Here is a 22,202-nt window from a genome sequence, read left to right as displayed (position 1 = left end):
CAAAAGTATACAGCTAATTAAGATACGCGAGCTGCCGCGACCCGCGATACCTTCATACTCGTACGAGCGCCGGCCGCCGGGCCCGGCGCCCCCGGCGGGTTGGTCAACGACACCTCCTCGTAACTCATGAGGCCCTGGTACCTGCTCCTTGCTAAATTCAATTTTAAGACAGTTTTTTTCTTGATTTTGGCAACCGTAGCCTATGGAGAATAACAAGCAACGCTAAGCGGTTTTCGTAGGATATGGATGTTGCTATATGAAGGGTGTCACATGCGCGTTTATGAAATATGAAGCAATTGTTGGCCACCCAATCACAAAGCAGATTTAAGTAGGCTAATTTGCATTGAATAGAGTCTCCTTAAACAAGAAATATTTTATCGAAATGTATGAAGTTCTATTTTCAAAATTTTTATAATTGACTAAACCGTATCGATAAAATTCTTATGCTTGAGTCGGAAGTGCCATAGACTATCCAACGTTGAAAAGAGTAAGGTTGTAGTGTTGCATATGAAGTCGTAATACACAGATTATACTCGACGAGTAGAAAAAAAATATTTAATTTAATGCCCGAGAAAAAACATTAGATGCGGCAAACACGAATACGACTCGTAGTTTAGATCCCGGTTCCGGGCAGATTTGACTTCTTTAGACGGTAGCGAGACCGATATTTTATATATGTATAATTACTTATATTTTAGGCCCGCATCGAAACCTACTCGTAATTTCACCGCTGTCCGATTAAATTGTTTAAACGCCGATGTATCGATCGCGCTGCAGTAATTTTACCCGATGCGTCAAATAAAACTCGTCGTTTGGTCGTCGTCGAGTCGAAATCCATCACGCCGTGATGAGGTATAGAAAAGGAACGATTTCTAGTCGCGATTGTCAAATAAATTACAAACACTGCTAACGTTTGGTAATCTAGTTAACCTTTTAAACCGGGGATCGTTCCCGGTATAACTTAAATCAAAATATCACGTAGCGTTTGAAATATTTCTTTGATATTGTAGAATGGTATTTAGGTAACGACGGTGAGTTATCAGATCGCCTAAACGAAATGGAAAAATATATATAAACAACCGATATACCGAAATTGAATACCGGTTAATTTGTATGAAAAGTATACCGGTATTCGATCCCCGCTTTAAACGTCCCGCCTATCATGCCGACACGAATGCACGAAGATTGATGTTGGCCTCTAGCCGCGAGCGTCAATTAGAACACGTTCAGCTCGGTGAAGCAGCCCGTCTCGATCATCTCGGTCTGCCACGACATGGAGACTGAGCCGGTGTTGAACTTGTAGCACGTGTCGTCCAGCCCCCGCCCTGTAGAGTGACACATACCCGCTTGGAACACGTTCAGCTCGGTGAAGCAGCCCGTCTCGATCATCTCGGTCTGCCACGACATGGAGACTGAGCCGGTGTTGAACTTGTAGCACGTGTCGTCCAGCCCCCGCCCTGTAGAGTGACACATACCCGCTTGGAACACGTTCAGCTCGGTGAAGCAGCCCGTCTCGATCATCTCGGTCTGCCACGACATGGAGACTGAGCCGGTGTTGAACTTGTAGCACGTGTCGTCCAGCCCCCGCCCTGTAGAGTGACACATACCCGCTTGGAACACGTTCAGCTCGGTGAAGCAGCCCGTCTCGATCATCTCGGTCTGCCACGACATGGAGACGGAGCCGGTGTTGAACTTGTAGCACGTGTCGTCCAGCCCCCGCCCTGTAGAGTGACACATACCCGCTTGGAACACGTTCAGCTCGGTGAAGCAGCCCGTCTCGATCATCTCGGTCTGCCACGACATGGAGACGGAGCCGGTGTTGAACTGTAGCACGTATCGGCCAGCCCCCGCCCTGTAGAGTGACACATACCCGCTTGGAACACGTTCAGCTCGGTGAAGCAGCCCGTCTCGATCATCTCGGTCTGCCACGACATGGAGACGGAGCCGGTGTTGAACTGTAGCACGTGTCGTCCAGCCCCCGCCCTGTAGAGTGACACATATCCGCTTGGAACACGTTCAGCTCGGTGAAGCAGCCCGTCTCGATCATCTCGGTCTGCCCCGACATGGAGACTGAGCCGGTGTTGAACTTGTAGCACGTGTCGTCCAGCCCCCGCCCTGTAGAGTGACACATACCCGCTTGGAACACGTTCAGCTCGGTGAAGCAGCCCGTCTCGATCATCTCGGTCTGCCACGACATGGAGACGGAGCCGGTGTTGAACTGTAGCACGTGTCGGCCAGCCCCCGCCCTGTAGAGTGACACATACCCGCTTGGAACACGTTCAGCTCGGTGAAGCAGCCCGTCTCGATCATCTCGGTCTGCCACGACATGGAGACGGAGCCGGTGTTGAACTGTAGCACGTGTCGTCCAGTCCCCGCCCTGTAGAGTGACACATACCCGCTTGGAACACGTTCAGCTCGGTGAAGCAGCCCGTCTCGATCATCTCGGTCTGCCACGACATGGAGACGGAGCCGGTGTTGAACTGTAGCACGTGTCGGCCAGCCCCCGCCCTGTAGAGTGACACATACCCGCTTGGAACACGTTCAGCTCGGTGAAGCAGCCCGTCTCGATCATCTCGGTCTGCCACGACATGGAGACGGAGCCGGTGTTGAACTGTAGCACGTGTCGGCCAGCCCCCGCCCTGTAGAGTGACACATACCCGCTTGGAACACGTTCAGCTCGGTGAAGCAGCCCGTCTCGATCATCTCGGTCTGCCACGACATGGAGACGGAGCCGGTGTTGAACTTGCCGTAGAAGGTGTCGTCGCCCGCGTCCAGGGCTACGCCCTTTACGGTCGAGAACTGCTCGATGTCTAGTACGTCTTTAGCGTATACCGCGTGCGGCTGAAATGGAATGCGATATTTTGTTATTTTTATGGATTGATTAATAGAATATTTTAATTATAGGCGCGGGGGCGGGGCGCGGTGAGACGACAGCGGGAGCGTAGTATAGTAGCTGTGGACACTCGGTCTCGGTCTCGGTCTCGGTACTCACGTCGGGCACGAAGGGCGCGTCCACCATACCGGCCTCGAGCCTGGCCCAGTTGAGGGAGTTGAAGAAGCGGTGCTGCTTCACGAGCGCCGCACCCCTCCGGCCGGAGCCGCACCCGAGCCTGGAGACGGCACTCTTGGCGAGCAGTGCGGAACATAAGGACCGCGCGCAGTCGCTGAACTTGCTCGAATACTTCTCCTGCTCGTGCTGCAATGCAAAATGTCAAGCGGGACCATATTCAAATTTGCGTTAGATTCGAACGTTCCGTTGATCCGATACGAATCGAACGAACACGACTGCGAGTTCTGAACGTTCTGACGTTTTGTCTCTTGTGGTTCTTTACTTATTTTCATACTTATCAAAAAATCTAAAGTATGAAACTTTGTTTTTTTTTTCTCCGAGTTTAGCGAAAAGATGGCAAAATTTTAAATACTTGCGACGGATTAAATTAATATCTAGCCTTACGATACATAAATAAGGCGTAAACTTGTTAAGAATAATTTATTTTAACATCGTACATTTTAAACGTAGTCCTTCATTTAATAACTTATACATAATAGCGGGGCGCGATACATTTCTAGGACGTTCTATTAATAGATTTACCTTGACCCGCCGGTCGACCTCCTCCCTCTTGACCTTCTCCTTCCTGGCGCGGAAGGGCGCGCGTCCCTCCAGCATCTCATACAACAAGCAGCCGAACGAAAACCAATCCGGAGAAAACGTGTAGCGCTCGTTGTCGATCACCTGAAATCAACCATATCTGTTCAATTACTGGCCAATTATCCCACCTGCAATTACAATAAAATTGAAATTAGGAAAATAAAGAAAAACGGCAAACTAACCGACTAATCGAACCCCAATTAGTAATTGCCAATCAACTAAAAAACCCATATAAAACATTTATCTCACCATCCTACTGACTGCGCCAATACATTTTCAATTTATTTTCTTAAAATTTTAAACTATACTCATCTTTTTTCTACTGCATAGTTTGTTTTTTCAACCACTGTGACAACTGTACAGAGGAGACTTTGTACGAGAACCAATTAGGTTTAAATACAGAGAGAAAGAGTCCAGTTAAAGAGGTGATGGTGGTTACCTCAGGGGCCATGTACCCGACGGTGCCGACCCGGCCGCGCACGGAGCCCCCGTCCGGCACGTCCACGGCGAGCCCGAGGTCCGAGATGCGCACGTGGCCCGCGTCGTCCAGCAGGATGTTCTCCGGCTTGCAGTCCCTGGAATGACGGACGAAAATGTTCATTACAGATGTCGCATGTGCATGGTTTTCATGGTGCAATATTTAGGCGATTCGATTGAAATATAATTCCTAACTCCTATAATGTTACTATTACTACTACTAAATTCATGTAAAATCCATAGCATTTTCGCTTTATTACAAAAGAGCAAAAGTGAAAACATTTCTTTAACGTCGACTGTACAAACAATAAAAAAAAACATATGGAAATATGTACAACACTGCCTTAAATCGTCTTTATTGTGCGATAATTATGCCATTTCTCGACTCACCGACTACATTAGCAACATCGATAAACTGTCAAAATTAGTCCAAAAAATTTCAGAATTAGACAAAAGGAAATCGCTGAAGTTGAGTAGAGGCTGTGTTGACCTGTAAACAATGCCCATCCTGTGTAGGTGCTCCAACCCGCACGCCACCTGCGCGGCGTAGAAGCGCGCTCGCTCGAGGCCGAGCCCCGTGTCGGCGCCGCACATGTTGTAGATGTGGAACTTCAGGTCGCCTCCTACGATCAAAAACATACAAATTTAGTCCAGCAACTCCAGCAGCACCTACCACGACGACTAGACGGACTGATCACTGAACTATAAAACTCTATATTTCCATATCCCATACAATATTTTTTACGGTGAAATACGGTTTGGTGCAACCGACCGACCCTTACCCGCGGCCCAAGGAGTACACGCTCCGAGCATGCACCCTCGGAGCGTGAGTTCCGTGGCCGAGGCGTTAAAGTCATAAATAGAATGATCTAAATGGCTTAGTAAATCAGGAATAAACATCTTCAATAGTTAGATGAGCGGGCCGTGTAAAAAACATATCCTAATGGGGATTCGATTAAAAAACAAACCCTCACCGTTCATAATAGTGAGAACGAGACAGAGCGCGTCTTTCGTCTCGTACGCGTAGGCGAGGTTGACGACGAAGCGCGAGTTGATCCTCTGGAGTATTTGCTTCTCTATCAGCACCATCGCCTCTCCTTTTCTCTTCTTGATGCGCTTCTTCTCCAGCTTCTTACACGCGTACATCTTGCCTGTTGCGCGCACCTGACATTATTAATACATGTGTTTGAGATAAATTCAGTCTAGAAAAAATGATAATATACTTAATACTGAGACATACGTTCAAATGCATTAGTAATCCAGAATTAGCCTATTGATGGCTGTAATTCCAGGATTTTCATACACACTGTCAGTAATTAAAAGACTAATGAGGACTGGGACCTGTTGTCAGCTTATACGGTTTGAAAATCAGACTAAATATTAATGCGGGACATTACGCGATTAGGGCATTTTGTAGACAGAACGGATGCCTTGCAGACCGTACCTACATACTGAAGACGTGTTGGATCCCTCTAGCAACGCACCAGCTGTAATCGTCGTGGTTAGTTCTAGCGGGAGTTCTATAAGATGACCTTACCGAACCTTCCTTCCCCGTATGTGACAGGGGTATTACATGCGCACACCTCGCCAAACCCTACCCGAGGACCCTTTACATCCTGAAGGTATGTTGGGTCACAGACTGGCCTTCGAACCCCTCTTCCACTGCAGATAGTCGAAGGACACTCACCTGACAAGCGCAAACCTCTCCAAACCCTCCCTTCCCGAGGACCCTGTACATCCTGAAGGTGTGCTGCGTCACAGGTTGGGCCTCCAACCATTTCCACTGCAGATACCGGTGAAAGTACATGGAGCGCTCGAACTCCGAGAAGGGCGTGCCCGCGAGGAAGTTCTTCACGCATCGTATGCATGTGCTGAAGATGTCTTTTGAGCCGGCTGGAAACAAGAAAAGTGTGTTAACGTCTAGTAGATTACACAGGACTACCAGTGTCGCTTACGAAGGCCACCCTAAAATACTTCTGCTATAAATGCTAGGAGCCAGATTCTTGAGGACACGATCTTACAAGCTCTTAAATCATAAAACATCATGATTGCTGCAACATGACAGTGTTCTCAAAAACATCAAGAGAGTGTCAAAAACACCATGACACACGACGATACAATACGATTCACAAGCCATGACTAAAAAATTGTCATAGATTAATCTGCCGTTTTTACGTAAAGCAAAGATGAAGTGAGGTTTGAGTTCACACCACGAACATCTTCGTTCGCTCATATTCCAGCGATAACAAGAAAGACAGACAAACGTTACGTTCTAGCATCGAGCTGTCCTTGTCCGTGAGGTAACAACGCCGGAGACAGTTACCTTCCAGCGCGGAGCTCGCATCGTCGACCGCCTGTTTGTCGACGACGTCGGTGACCGCTTCACCGTCCTCGTCTGTGAGGTAACGCCGAAACACGTCGACGGCCACCGCCGTCCGCGTCTCCTCCATCTCCACATCGTATCGCTCCGCCTGCAAATGGACAAGGGTCTACATTAAACTCCGATTGCGGAAACAAGGTAGAGGAGGAAGAGATTGCATGTGAATCTTTGTCGCGGAAAAGATGAGCGCTCCGACTTTCAGACACGACCTTAACAAAAAGATAGATGCTGGACGGAGAATGGAGATTATTGGACAGAACTTATCCTTATCACATGACAAAAACAGAACCACCTTTGAGCATGAGTAGGAATATGAACAGGAAGTCGTTCATACGATTTACCTGCTCTCTGGCTTCACTGCCAACAGAGTCAAAGTGTAAACGAGGTATAAACTATAAACATATTTTGAAGTAAACAGACCATGCACGACAACAAACGTTAATCACGCCAGAGATTCAAGTTGTCTGTACTCTGTGTCTGTGTCATACTGACCGCATCTAAGAAGCTGTTGTATTTGTGGTACTCCGGCTTGGTTCGCTCGCAGAACTGCCGGAACAGCAGCTTGCCGATCGGCTGCTGGTCGACCACGTAGTCGTAACCTACATCTGTAACAAGCAGAAAGAAATAATTAATTTCCAGGTGCATTGCTGACTTTGGGAACTACTTATAAGTTATGGCAGAGGTAAAAACTACATACTCGTAAACGCAAACTCGGACCAAACTAACTCTGAACAGACTTTCTAATGATACTCACTGCACGAGTATCATGGGAGTGTCGCCACAAATTGCTAAAAACATAACGCTATTACACTTACACTTTGTCACTTCAGAGTCGGTGCAGTTACATATGTAGCTTAGCCGGACGCTACACTATAAAGATACGATGACAAATACGATTTGTAGTCTATATTGTTTGCCATCGTATTTTTTACGGAAACGCACGAACATGTTATGCTATTTCAGTCAGGGTCAATACAAAAACTACTGAGTTTGACTGAAGTAGCATGACAAATACGAACGTTTTCGAGAAAATACGATAGGAAAAAAATTATGCACTACATAAGTAAAAAAGTTAATCCTCATTTAGTAAACCGGTGATCCTAGAGAAAGCGCAAATAGAAATAGAAATATTATATTTATAAGAGGCTGTAATGTGAACGAATATTTGCTAGAATGCAAGAAGTGGAGTAACTATAATAAGTATTATTATATGTCAACAGAAAGAAAATGCCAGGTCAAAAGATTCCAGTTACGCTATATTCTAAATCTAAATAAATAAAAATAATCACTCCTAGATATTTCTCAAACGGGACAAATACTCTCCACATAGCAATGCTTTACCCAAAACTACAATCTATATTCAAGTCTCCCGTGTTAAATCAAGGATACAAGTATCTAGTTCACTGACCATACGCAACCCTTATACAAAGGAGATAAGGTCCACTAGATAAACATCAGTCAAGTTCGCGATCCCGAGGCCGGCAGTGAATATTCTATGAAGCCCACATACGGGCCCACATACATATAGCACATAATCTCGGCAATCGTGAACTTAATAAAATATTCACTGCTTTATTCAGGTACTCGCCACGTCGGATAATCTGACACAATTTTAACTGATTCATATACAGATAACGGAACTGTACGCGTTTAGCTTTTTGACCGCCAATTGTTATAGAGATACACCAAGAGAAGTCTACAACGATATTGATAGCACCCGCAGTGCGAGTGTTTATGACATTATGACGTATAAATATACTTGCACTGCGTGTGCTATCAAAAGCGTTGCACTTCTCTTGGTCTAACTCTATTCAATTATATCAAACTAGCCTGCCTGGCCTGCGTCTTCGTGCGGATGAACTAAAAATCTAAACATACAAACTTTCGTATTTAATTACTGGTACATACTAGTTAAAATGAAAATATCGCATTAATTTGCTCTTCATGATTTGGTGATCATTAATTATATTTGGTGTTTGAATACAATTTGAAGTGAAGTCGTGATTAAAACCGCTGGTAATTTTAGGCCTTATTTTTTTGGTGTTTAGTTTTTTTTGTAAGTTTTTTTATTTAGGGTACCAAAGTATTTTTGGTGGTCATTATATTTGTAGCCTATTAATGATACTTATCAACGCGAGAAACGCTCCGCCGCCCACGACAACTGATATCAAGAAACTGTTGGGGGGAACGGCCCCACTTTTCAGCCTGTCAAACATTGGGTTTTCTTAAAGGAACCCTACTTCAAAGATCAAAAGTCATACTGCAGTCTAATAATAATACAAACGATACTGCCTGCACCACAGAATAAGTATAATAGCCTGCACTATATTTCTAAAAGGTATATTTCGCAAACGGGACTTTTTGATGCAAAAGTAAATTTAAGGAAAAGGACATAATGCAGATGGAACGTTTTGCAAACGGACTGAAAGCGAAAGGGATAGTTTTGAAAAGGGAACACACTTTTCAAGGGATATTTTGCAAGCGTCCCAACCGTAGTATAGTTAAAAATAAAAATGGCTATTATTAACGAGCTATTAATCTTTGTTATCACCGCACGGCACCGCACCGCACCGCACCGCTCCGCCGCCCCGTAATAATGAAAATTTAATCGCATTGAGTTCATATATGATTAATACGATAACGTACGTGTGTGTACGTGAAGCGATGGCTATCTCTGTAATTATAATGGCTTGGGAACACATGGACTCATTTCGCGGCAAGTACGAGTCAGTGTTGGCCGAACGCTAATGCCATTAACCATTAAAAATTAACAATTAAAAAGGTTAATGGCCATTAACCATTAGCCATTTAATTCGGATTAAAGTTAATTCGGATTAAAGTTAATTCGGATTAAATTTTTGAGACATTAATGGCCATTGAAGTTAATTCGGATTAACTTTAATTCGGATTAACTTCAATGGCCATTAAAGTTTCAAAAAATTTATTAGAATTACTCTCAATTGCATCAACGTCTAATAAAATTACATTCGTGATATTTTAAAATGAGACAGCAAAATGACCCTGACTGAACCCTGGCAGTAGTAGCAGTACCTACCTACTACCTAGTAGAATTCTGGTTTGGTGCAACACAGACATACGCGGTTTTGGTCATTTAAATCGTCTTGATGAGCACTTCGGAGAGCCGTACCCACGATAGAGCTGATGCTGAACCCTGGCAGTACCTAATGGATCTAAGGTTTGGTGCAACATAGGCACACGCTGTTTTAGTCATCCGACTCGTCTTGATGAGCACTTCGGAGAGCCATACCCATGATAGAGCTGATGCTGAACCCTGGCAGTACCTAATGGATCTAAGGTTTGGTGCAACATAGGCACACGCTGTTTTAGTCATCCGACTCGTCTTGATGAGCACTTCGGAGAGCCATACCCATGATAGAGCTGATGCTGAACCCTGGCAGTACCTAATGGATCTAAGGTTTGGTGCAACATAGGCACACGCTGTTTTAGTCACCCGACTCGTCTTGATGAGCACTTAGGAGAGCAGTACCCATAATGGAGGTGATGCTGAACCCTGGCAGTACCTAGCGGAACTAAGGTTTGGTGCAACATAGGCACACGCTGTTTTAGTCATCCGACTCGTCTTGATGAGCACTTAGGAGAGCAGTACCCATGATAGAGCTGATGCTGAACCCTGGCACTACCTAGTGGATCTAAGGTTTGGTGCAACATAGGCACACGCTGTTTTAGTCACCCGACTCGTCTTGATGAGCACTTAGGAGAGCGGTACCCATGATAGAGCTGATGCTGAACCCTAGCAGTACCTAGTGGATCTAAGGTTTGGTGCAACATAGGCACACGCTGTTTTAGTCACCCGACTCGTCTTGATGAGCACTTAGGAGAGCAGTACCCATAATGGAGCTGATGCTGAACCCTGGCAGTACCTAGTGGATCTAAGGTTTGGTGCAACATAGGCACACGCTGTTTTAGTCACCCGACTCGTCTTGATGAGCACTTAGGAGAGCAGTACCCATGATAGAGCTGATGCTGAACCCTGGCAGTACCTAGTGGATCTAAGGTTTGGTGCAACATAGGCACACGCTGTTTTAGTCACCCGACTCGTCTTGGTGAGCACTTAGGAGAGCGGTACCCATGATAGAGCTGATGCTGAACCCTGGCAGTACCTAGTGGATCTAAGGTTTGGTGCAACATAGGCACACGCTGTTTTAGTCACCCGACTCGTCTTGATGAGCACTTAGGAGAGCAGTACCCATGATAGAGCTGATGCTGAACCCTGGCACTACCTAGTGGATCTAAGGTTTGGTGCAACATAGGCACACGCTGTTTTAGTCATCCGACTCGTCTTGATGAGCACTTAGGAGAGCAGTACCCATGATAGAGCTGATGCTGAACCCTGGCAGTACCTAGTGGATCTAAGGTTTGGTGCAACATAGGCACACGCTGTTTTAGTCACCCGACTCGTCTTGATGAGCACTTAGGAGAGCGGTACCCATGATAGAGCTGATGCTGAACCCTGGCAGTACCTAGTGGATCTAAGGTTTGGTGCAACATAGGCACGCGCTGTTTCCGTCATCTGACTCGTCTTGATGAGCACTTAGGAGAGCGGTACCCATGATAGAGCTGATGCTGCACCCTGGCAGTACCTAGTGGATCTAAGGTTTGGTGCAACATAGGCACGCGCTGTTTAGGTCATCCGACTCGTCTTGATGAGCACTTAGAAGAGCAGTACCCATGATAGAGCTGATGCTGAACCCTGGCAGTACCTAGTGGGTCTAAGGTTTGGTGCAACATAGGCACACGCTGTTTTAGTCATCCGACTCGTCTTGATGAGCACTTAGGAGAGCAGTACCCATGATAGAGCTGATGCTGAACCCTGGCAGTACCTAGTGGATCTAAGGTTTGGTGCAACATAGGCACACGCTGTTTTAGTCACCCGACTCGTCTTGATGAGCACTTAGTAGAGCGGTACCCATGATAGAGCTGATGCTGAACCCTGGCAGTACCTAGTGGATCTAAGGTTTGGTGCAACATAGGCACGCGCTGTTTAGGTCGTCCGACTCGTCTTGATGAGCACTTAGGAGAGCAGTACCCATGATAGAGCTGATGCTGCACCCTGGCAGTACCTAGTGGATCTAAGGTTTGGTGCAACATAGGCACGCGCTGTTTTGGTCATCTGACTCGTCTTGATGAGCACTTAGGAGAGCGGTACCCACGATAGAGCTGATGCTGAACCCTGGCAGTACCTAGTGGATCTAAGGTTTGGTGCAACATAGGCACGCGCTGTTTTGGTCATCTGACTCGTCTTGATGAGCACTTAGTAGAGCGGTACCCATGATAGAGCTGATGCTGAACCCTGGCAGTACATAGTGGAAGTAAGGTTTGGTGCAACATAGGCACGCGCTGTTTTGGTCATCCGACTCGTCTTGAGGAGCACTTAGAAGAGCAGTAACCATGATAGAGCTGATGCTGAACCCTGGCAGTACCTAGTGGATCTAGGGTTTGGTGCAACATAGGCACACGCTGTTTTAGTCATCCGACTCGTCTTGATGAGCACTTAGGAGTGCAGTACCCATGATAGAGCTGATGCTGAACCCTGGCAGTACCTAGTGGATCCAGGGTTTGGTGCAACATAGGCACACGCTGTTTTAGTCATCCGACTCGTCTTGATGAGCACTTAGGAGAGCAGTACCCATGATAGAGCTGATGCTGAACCCTGGCAGTACCTAGTGGATCTAAGGTTTGGTACAACATAGGCACACGCTGTTTTAGTCACCCGACTCGTCTTGATGAGCACTTAGGAGAGCAGTACCCATAATGGAGCTGATGCTGAACCCTGGCAGTAGCTAGTGGAACCAAGGTTTGGTGCAACATAGGCACACGCTGTTTTAGTCATCCGACTCGTCTTGATGAGCACTTAGAAGAGCAGTACCCATGATAGAGCTGATGCTGAACCCTGGCAGTACCTAGTGGGTCTAAGGTTTGGTGCAACATAGGCACACGCTGTTTTAGTCATCCGACTCGTCTTGATGAGCACTTAGGAGAGCAGTACCCATGATAGAGCTGATGCTGAACCCTGGCAGTACCTAGTGGATCTAAGGTTTGGTGCAACATAGGCACACGCTGTTTTAGTCACCCGACTCGTCTTGATGAGCACTTAGTAGAGCAGTACCCATGATAGAGCTGATGCTGAACCGTGGCAGTACCTAGTGGATCTAGGGTTTGGTGCAACATAGGCACACGCTGTTTTAGTCATCCGACTCGTCTTGATGACCACTTAGGAGTGCAGTACCCATGATAGAGCTGATGCTGAACCCTGGCAGTACCTAGTGGATCCAGGGTTTGGTGCAACATAGGCACACGCTGTTTTAGTCATCCGACTCGTCTTGATGAGCACTTAGGAGAGCAGTACCCATGATAGAGCTGATGCTGAACCCTGGCAGTACCTAGTGGATCTAAGGTTTGGTACAACATAGGCACACGCTGTTTTAGTCACCCGACTACACGCTGTTTTAGTCATCCGACTCGTCTTGATGAGCACTTAGGAGAGCAGTACCCATGATAGAGCTGATGCTGAACCCTGGCAGTACCTAGTGGATCTAAGGTTTGGTACAACATAGGCACACGCTGTTTTAGTCACCCGACTCGTCTTGATGAGCACTTAGGAGAGCAGTACCCATGATAGAGCTGATGCTGAACCCTGGCAGTACCTAGTGGATCTAAGGTTTGGTACAACATAGGCACACGCTGTTTTAGTCACCCGACTCGTCTTGATGAGCACTTAGGAGAGCAGTACCCATAATGGAGCTGATGCTGAACCCTGGCAGTACCTAGTGGAACTAAGGTTTGGTGCAACATAGGCACACGCTGTTTTAGTCATCCGACTCGTCTTGATGAGCACTTAGGAGAGCAGTACCCATAATGGAGCTGATGCTGAACCCTGGCAGTACCTAGCGGAACTAAGGTTTGGTGCAACATAGGCACACGCTGTTTTAGTCATCCGACTCGTCTTGATGAGCACTTAGGAGAGCAGTACCCATGATAGAGCTGATGCTGAACCCTGGCAGTACCTAGCGGAACTAAGGATTAGTGCAACATAGGCACACGCTGTTTTAGTCATCCGACTCGTCTTGATGAGCACTTAGAAGAGCAGTACCCATGATAGAGCTGATGCTGAACCCTGGCAGTACCTAGTGGGTCTAAGGTTTGGTGCAACATAGGCACACGCTGTTTTAGTCATCCGACTCGTCTTGATGAGCACTTAGGAGAGCAGTACCCATGATAGAGCTGATGCTGAACCCTGGCAGTACCTAGTGGATCTAAGGTTTGGTGCAACATAGGCACACGCTGTTTTAGTCACCCGACTCGTCTTGATGAGCACTTAGTAGAGCAGTACCCATGATAGAGCTGATGCTGAACCCTGGCAGTACCTAGTGGATCTAGGGTTTGGTGCAACATAGGCACACGCTGTTTTAGTCATCCGACTCGTCTTGATGACCACTTAGGAGTGCAGTACCCATGATAGAGCTGATGCTGAACCCTGGCAGTACCTAGTGGATCCAGGGTTTGGTGCAACATAGGCACACGCTGTTTTAGTCATCCGACTCGTCTTGATGAGCACTTAGGAGAGCAGTACCCATGATAGAGCTGATGCTGAACCCTGGCAGTACCTAGTGGATCTAAGGTTTGGTACAACATAGGCACACGCTGTTTTAGTCACCCGACTCGTCTTGATGAGCACTTAGGAGAGCAGTACCCATAATGGAGCTGATGCTGAACCCTGGCAGTACCTAGCGGAACTAAGGTTTGGTGCAACATAGGCACACGCTGTTTTAGTCATCCGACTCGTCTTGATGAGCACTTAGGAGAGCAGTACCCATGATAGAGCTGATGCTGAACCCTGGCACTACCTAGTGGATCTAAGGTTTGGTGCATCATAGGGACACGCTGTTTTAGTCACCCGACTCGTCTTGATAAGCACTTAGGAGAGCGGTACCCATGATAGAGCTGATGCTGAACCCTGGCAGTACCTAGTGGATCTAGGGTTTGGTGCAACATAGGCACACGCTGTTTTAGTCACCCGACTCGTCTTGATGAGCACTTAGGAGAGCAGTACCCATAATGGAGCTGATGCTGAACCCTGGCAGTACATAGTGGATCTAAGGTTTGGTGCAACATAGGCACGCGCTGTTTAGGTCATCCGACTCGTCTTGATGAGCACTTAGAAGAGCAGTACCCATGATAGAGCTGATGCTGAACCCTGGCAGTACCTAGTGGGTCTAAGGTTTGGTGCAACATAGGCACACGCTGTTTTAGTCATCCGACTCGTCTTGATGAGCACTTAGGAGAGCAGTACCCATGATAGAGCTGATGCTGAACCCTGGCAGTACCTAGTGGATCTAAGGTTTGGTGCAACATAGGCACACGCTGTTTTAGTCACCCGACTCGTCTTGATGAGCACTTAGTAGAGCAGTACCCATGATAGAGCTGATGCTGAACCCTGGCAGTACCTAGTGGATCTAGGGTTTGGTGCAACATAGGCACACGCTGTTTTAGTCATCCGACTCGTCTTGATGACCACTTAGGAGTGCAGTACCCATGATAGAGCTGATGCTGAACCCTGGCAGTACCTAGTGGATCCAGGGTTTGGTGCAACATAGGCACACGCTGTTTTAGTCATCCGACTCGTCTTGATGAGCACTTAGGAGAGCAGTACCCATGATAGAGCTGATGCTGAACCCTGGCAGTACCTAGTGGATCTAAGGTTTGGTACAACATAGGCACACGCTGTTTTAGTCACCCGACTCGTCTTGATGAGCACTTAGGAGAGCAGTACCCATAATGGAGCTGATGCTGAACCCTGGCAGTACCTAGCGGAACTAAGGTTTGGTGCAACATAGGCACACGCTGTTTTAGTCATCCGACTCGTCTTGATGAGCACTTAGGAGAGCAGTACCCATGTTAGAGCTGATGCTGAACCCTGGCAGTACCTAGCGGAACTAAGGTTTGGTGCAACGTAGGCACACGCTGTTTTAGTCATCCGACTCGTCTTGATGAGCACTTAGGAGAGCAGTACCCATGATAGAGCTGATGCTGAACCCTGGCAGTACCTAGTGGATCTAAGGTTTGGTGCATCATAGGGACACGCTGTTTTAGTCACCCGACTCGTCTTGATAAGCACTTAGGAGAGCGGTACCCATGATAGAGCTGATGCTGAACCCTGGCAGTACCTAGTGGATCTAGGGTTTGGTGCAACATAGGCACACGCTGTTTTAGTCACCCGACTCGTCTTGATGAGCACTTAGGAGAGCAGTACCCATAATGGAGCTGATGCTGAACCCTGGCAGTACATAGTGGATCTAAGGTTTGGTGCAACATAGGCACGCGCTGTTTAGGTCATCCGACTCGTCTTGATGAGCACTTAGAAGAGCAGTACCCATGATAGAGCTGATGCTGAACCCTGGCAGTACCTAGTGGGTCTAAGGTTTGGTGCAACATAGGCACACGCTGTTTTAGTCATCCGACTCGTCTTGATGAGCACTTAGGAGAGCAGTACCCATGATAGAGCTGATGCTGAACCGTGGCAGTACCTAGTGGATCTAGGGTTTGGTGCAACATAGGCACACGCTGTTTTAGTCATCCGACTCGTCTTGATGACCACTTAGGAGTGCAGTACCCATGATAGAGCTGATGCTGAACCCTGGCAGTACCTAGTGGATCCAGGGTTTGGTGCAACATAGGCACACGCTGTTTTAGTCATCCGACTCGTCTTGATGAGCACTTAGGAGAGCAGTACCCATGATAGAGCTGATGCTGAACCCTGGCAGTACCTAGTGGATCTAAGGTTTGGTACAACATAGGCACACGCTGTTTTAGTCACCCGACTACACGCTGTTTTAGTCATCCGACTCGTCTTGATGAGCACTTAGGAGAGCAGTACCCATGATAGAGCTGATGCTGAACCCTGGCAGTACCTAGTGGATCTAAGGTTTGGTACAACATAGGCACACGCTGTTTTAGTCACCCGACTCGTCTTGATGAGCACTTAGGAGAGCAGTACCCATGATAGAGCTGATGCTGAACCCTGGCAGTACCTAGTGGATCTAAGGTTTGGTACAACATAGGCACACGCTGTTTTAGTCACCCGACTCGTCTTGATGAGCACTTAGGAGAGCAGTACCCATAATGGAGCTGATGCTGAACCCTGGCAGTACCTAGTGGAACTAAGGTTTGGTGCAACATAGGCACACGCTGTTTTAGTCATCCGACTCGTCTTGATGAGCACTTAGGAGAGCAGTACCCATAATGGAGCTGATGCTGAACCCTGGCAGTACCTAGCGGAACTAAGGTTTGGTGCAACATAGGCACACGCTGTTTTAGTCATCCGACTCGTCTTGATGAGCACTTAGGAGAGCAGTACCCATGATAGAGCTGATGCTGAACCCTGGCAGTACCTAGCGGAACTAAGGATTAGTGCAACATAGGCACACGCTGTTTTAGTCATCCGACTCGTCTTGATGAGCACTTAGAAGAGCAGTACCCATGATAGAGCTGATGCTGAACCCTGGCAGTACCTAGTGGGTCTAAGGTTTGGTGCAACATAGGCACACGCTGTTTTAGTCATCCGACTCGTCTTGATGAGCACTTAGGAGAGCAGTACCCATGATAGAGCTGATGCTGAACCCTGGCAGTACCTAGTGGATCTAAGGTTTGGTGCAACATAGGCACACGCTGTTTTAGTCACCCGACTCGTCTTGATGAGCACTTAGTAGAGCAGTACCCATGATAGAGCTGATGCTGAACCCTGGCAGTACCTAGTGGATCTAGGGTTTGGTGCAACATAGGCACACGCTGTTTTAGTCATCCGACTCGTCTTGATGACCACTTAGGAGTGCAGTACCCATGATAGAGCTGATGCTGAACCCTGGCAGTACCTAGTGGATCCAGGGTTTGGTGCAACATAGGCACACGCTGTTTTAGTCATCCGACTCGTCTTGATGAGCACTTAGGAGAGCAGTACCCATGATAGAGCTGATGCTGAACCCTGGCAGTACCTAGTGGATCTAAGGTTTGGTACAACATAGGCACACGCTGTTTTAGTCACCCGACTCGTCTTGATGAGCACTTAGGAGAGCAGTACCCATAATGGAGCTGATGCTGAACCCTGGCAGTACCTAGCGGAACTAAGGTTTGGTGCAACATAGGCACACGCTGTTTTAGTCATCCGACTCGTCTTGATGAGCACTTAGGAGAGCAGTACCCATGATAGAGCTGATGCTGAACCCTGGCACTACCTAGTGGATCTAAGGTTTGGTGCATCATAGGGACACGCTGTTTTAGTCACCCGACTCGTCTTGATAAGCACTTAGGAGAGCGGTACCCATGATAGAGCTGATGCTGAACCCTGGCAGTACCTAGTGGATCTAGGGTTTGGTGCAACATAGGCACACGCTGTTTTAGTCACCCGACTCGTCTTGATGAGCACTTAGGAGAGCAGTACCCATAATGGAGCTGATGCTGAACCCTGGCAGTACATAGTGGATCTAAGGTTTGGTGCAACATAGGCACGCGCTGTTTAGGTCATCCGACTCGTCTTGATGAGCACTTAGAAGAGCAGTACCCATGATAGAGCTGATGCTGAACCCTGGCAGTACCTAGTGGGTCTAAGGTTTGGTGCAACATAGGCACACGCTGTTTTAGTCATCCGACTCGTCTTGATGAGCACTTAGGAGAGCAGTACCCATGATAGAGCTGATGCTGAACCCTGGCAGTACCTAGTGGATCTAAGGTTTGGTGCAACATAGGCACACGCTGTTTTAGTCACCCGACTCGTCTTGATGAGCACTTAGTAGAGCAGTACCCATGATAGAGCTGATGCTGAACCCTGGCAGTACCTAGTGGATCTAGGGTTTGGTGCAACATAGGCACACGCTGTTTTAGTCATCCGACTCGTCTTGATGACCACTTAGGAGTGCAGTACCCATGATAGAGCTGATGCTGAACCCTGGCAGTACCTAGTGGATCCAGGGTTTGGTGCAACATAGGCACACGCTGTTTTAGTCATCCGACTCGTCTTGATGAGCACTTAGGAGAGCAGTACCCATGATAGAGCTGATGCTGAACCCTGGCAGTACCTAGTGGATCTAAGGTTTGGTACAACATAGGCACACGCTGTTTTAGTCACCCGACTCGTCTTGATGAGCACTTAGGAGAGCAGTACCCATAATGGAGCTGATGCTGAACCCTGGCAGTACCTAGCGGAACTAAGGTTTGGTGCAACATAGGCACACGCTGTTTTAGTCATCCGACTCGTCTTGATGAGCACTTAGGAGAGCAGTACCCATGTTAGAGCTGATGCTGAACCCTGGCAGTACCTAGCGGAACTAAGGTTTGGTGCAACGTAGGCACACGCTGTTTTAGTCATCCGACTCGTCTTGATGAGCACTTAGGAGAGCAGTACCCATGATAGAGCTGATGCTGAACCCTGGCAGTACCTAGTGGATCTAAGGTTTGGTGCATCATAGGGACACGCTGTTTTAGTCACCCGACTCGTCTTGATAAGCACTTAGGAGAGCGGTACCCATGATAGAGCTGATGCTGAACCCTGGCAGTACCTAGTGGATCTAGGGTTTGGTGCAACATAGGCACACGCTGTTTTAGTCACCCGACTCGTCTTGATGAGCACTTAGGAGAGCAGTACCCATAATGGAGCTGATGCTGAACCCTGGCAGTACATAGTGGATCTAAGGTTTGGTGCAACATAGGCACGCGCTGTTTAGGTCATCCGACTCGTCTTGATGAGCACTTAGAAGAGCAGTACCCATGATAGAGCTGATGCTGAACCCTGGCAGTACCTAGTGGATCTAAGGTTTGGTGCAACATAGGCACACGCTGTTTTAGTCACCCGACTCGTCTTGATGAGCACTTAGGAGAGCGGTACCCATGATAGAGCCTTACCACCTACCTTAGATCCACTAGGTATTGCCAGGGTTCAGCATCAGCTCTATCATGGGTACTGCTCTCCTAAGTGCTCATCAAGACGAGTCGGATGACCAAAACAGCGCGTGCCTATGTTGCACCAAACCTTAGTTCCACTATGTACTGCCAGGGTTCAGCATCAGCTCCATTATGGGTACTGCTCTCCTAAGTGCTCATCAAGACGAGTCGGGTGACTAAAACAGCGTGTGCCTATGTTGCACCAAACCCTAGATCCACTAGGTACTGCCAGGGTTCAGCATCAGCTCTATCATGGGTACCGCTCTCCTAAGTGCTTATCAAGACGAGTCGGGTGACTAAAACAGCGTGTCCCTATGATGCACCAAACCTTAGATCCACTAGGTACTGCCAGGGTTCAGCATCAGCTCTATCATGGGTACTGCTCTCCTAAGTGCTCATCAAGACGAGTCGGATGACTAAAACAGCGTGTGCCTACGTTGCACCAAACCTTAGTTCCGCTAGGTACTGCCAGGGTTCAGCATCAGCTCCATTATGGGTACTGCTCTCATAAGTGCTCATCAAGACGAGTCGGATGACTAAAACAGCGTGTGCCTATGTCGCACCAAACCTTAGATCCATTAGGTACTGCCAGGGTTCAGCATCAGCTCTATCATGGGTACTGCTCTCCTAAGTGCTCATCAAGACGAGTCGGATGACTAAAACAGCGTGTGCCTATGTTGCACCAAACCTTAGATCCATTAGGTACTGCCAGGGTTCAGCATCAGCTCTATCATGGGTACTGCTCTCCTAAGTGCTCATCAAGACGAGTCGGATGACTAAAACAGCGTGTGCCTATGTTGCACCAAACCTTAGACCCACTAGGTACTGCCAGGGTTCAGCATCAGCTCTATCATGGGTACTGCTCTTCTAAGTGCTCATCAAGACGAGTCGGATGACCTAAACAGCGCGTGCCTATGTTGCACCAAACCTTAGATCCACTATGTACTGCCAGGGTTCAGCATCAGCTCCATTATGGGTACTGCTCTCCTAAGTGCTCATCAAGACGAGTCGGGTGACTAAAACAGCGTGTGCCTATGTTGCACCAAACCCTAGATCCACTAGGTACTGCCAGGGTTCAGCATCAGCTCTATCATGGGTACCGCTCTCCTAAGTGCTTATCAAGACGAGTCGGGTGACTAAAACAGCGTGTCCCTATGATGCACCAAACCTTAGATCCACTAGGTACTGCCAGGGTTCAGCATCAGCTCTATCATGGGTACTGCTCTCCTAAGTGCTCATCAAGACGAGTCGGATGACTAAAACAGCGTGTGCCTACGTTGCACCAAACCTTAGTTCCGCTAGGTACTGCCAGGGTTCAGCATCAGCTCCATTATGGGTACTGCTCTCATAAGTGCTCATCAAGACGAGTCGGATGACTAAAACAGCGTGTGCCTATGTCGCACCAAACCTTAGATCCATTAGGTACTGCCAGGGTTCAGCATCAGCTCTATCATGGGTACTGCTCTCCTAAGTGCTCATCAAGACGAGTCGGATGACTAAAACAGCGTGTGCCTATGTTGCACCAAACCTTAGATCCATTAGGTACTGCCAGGGTTCAGCATCAGCTCTATCATGGGTATGGCTCTCCGAAGTGCTCATCAAGACGAGTCGGATGACTAAAACAGCCTGTGCCTATGTTGCACCAAACCTTAGATCCATTAGGTACTGCCAGGGTCCAGCATCAGCTCTATCTTGGGTACTGCTCTTCCAAGTGCTCATCAAGACGAGTCGGATGACTAAAACAGCGTGTGCCTATGTTGCACCAAACCTTAGTTCCGCTAGGTACTGCCAGGGTTCAGCATCAGCTACATTATGAGTACTGCTCTCCTAAGTGCTCATCAAGACGAGTCGGGTGACTAAAACAGCGTGTGCCTATATTGCACCAAACCTTAGATCCACTAGGTACTGCCAGGGTTCAGCATCAGCTCTATCATGGGTACTGCTCTCCTAAGTGCTCATCAAGACGAGTCGGATGACTAAAACAGCGTGTGCCTACGTTGCACCAAACCTTAGTTCCGCTAGGTACTGCCAGGGTTCAGCATCAGCTCCATTATGGGTACTGCTCTCATAAGTGCTCATCAAGACGAGTCGGATGACTAAAACAGCGTGTGCCTATGTTGCACCAAACCTTAGATCCATTAGGTACTGCCAGGGTTCAGCATCAGCTCTATCATGGGTACTGCTCTCCTAAGTGCTCATCAAGACGAGTCGGATGACTAAAACAGCGTGTGCCTATGTTGCACCAAACCTTAGATCCATTAGGTACTGCCAGGGTTCAGCATCAGCTCTATCATGGGTACTGCACTCCTAAGTGCTCATCAAGACGAGTCGGATGACTAAAACAGCGTGTGCCTATGTTGCACCAAACCTTAGTTCCGCTAGGTACTGCCAGGGTTCAGCATCAGCTCCATTATGGGTACTGCTCTCCTAAGTGCTCATCAAGACGAGTCAGGTGACTAAAACAGCGTGTGCCTATGTTGCACCAAACCTTAGATCCACTAGGTAGTTCCAGGGTTCAGCATCAGCTCTATCATGGGTACTGCTCTCCTAAGTGCTCATCAAGACGAATCGGATGACTAAAACAGCGTGTGCCTATGTTGCACCAAACCTTAGTTCCGCGAGGTACTGCCAGGGTTCAGCATCAGCTCCATTATGGGTACCGCTCTCCTAAGTGCTCATCAAGACGAGTCGGGTGACTAAAACAGCGTGTGCCTATGTTGCACC

At 47.8% G+C, this 22,202-nt stretch overlaps 1 protein-coding gene across 1 annotated transcript in view; it reads right to left on the bottom strand.

Annotated features, from left to right (window-relative positions):
- The window catches only part of LOC134750570 (G protein-coupled receptor kinase 2), a 99,692-nt gene that overhangs the window by 3,330 nt on the left and 74,160 nt on the right, over window positions 1–22,202 (bottom strand). The window contains exons 3-11 of the mRNA XM_063685778.1: window positions 6,999–7,111; window positions 6,450–6,597; window positions 5,814–6,019; window positions 5,101–5,290; window positions 4,617–4,749; window positions 4,089–4,224; window positions 3,593–3,733; window positions 2,993–3,196; window positions 2,655–2,841 (exon numbers count right to left, since the gene is read on the bottom strand). Coding sequence (XP_063541848.1) covers window positions 2,655–2,841; window positions 2,993–3,196; window positions 3,593–3,733; window positions 4,089–4,224; window positions 4,617–4,749; window positions 5,101–5,290; window positions 5,814–6,019; window positions 6,450–6,597; window positions 6,999–7,111 — 1,458 coding nt within the window. The remainder of the gene's footprint in view (window positions 1–2,654; window positions 2,842–2,992; window positions 3,197–3,592; window positions 3,734–4,088; window positions 4,225–4,616; window positions 4,750–5,100; window positions 5,291–5,813; window positions 6,020–6,449; window positions 6,598–6,998; window positions 7,112–22,202) is intronic.

Source organism: Cydia strobilella, chromosome 20 (assembly GCF_947568885.1).
Source record: "Cydia strobilella chromosome 20, ilCydStro3.1, whole genome shotgun sequence".
Lineage (NCBI taxonomy): Eukaryota > Metazoa > Arthropoda > Insecta > Lepidoptera > Tortricidae > Cydia > Cydia strobilella.
The sequence above is the reverse complement of the archived record's forward strand: the minus strand, read 5'-3'. Positions and strand labels throughout refer to the sequence as shown.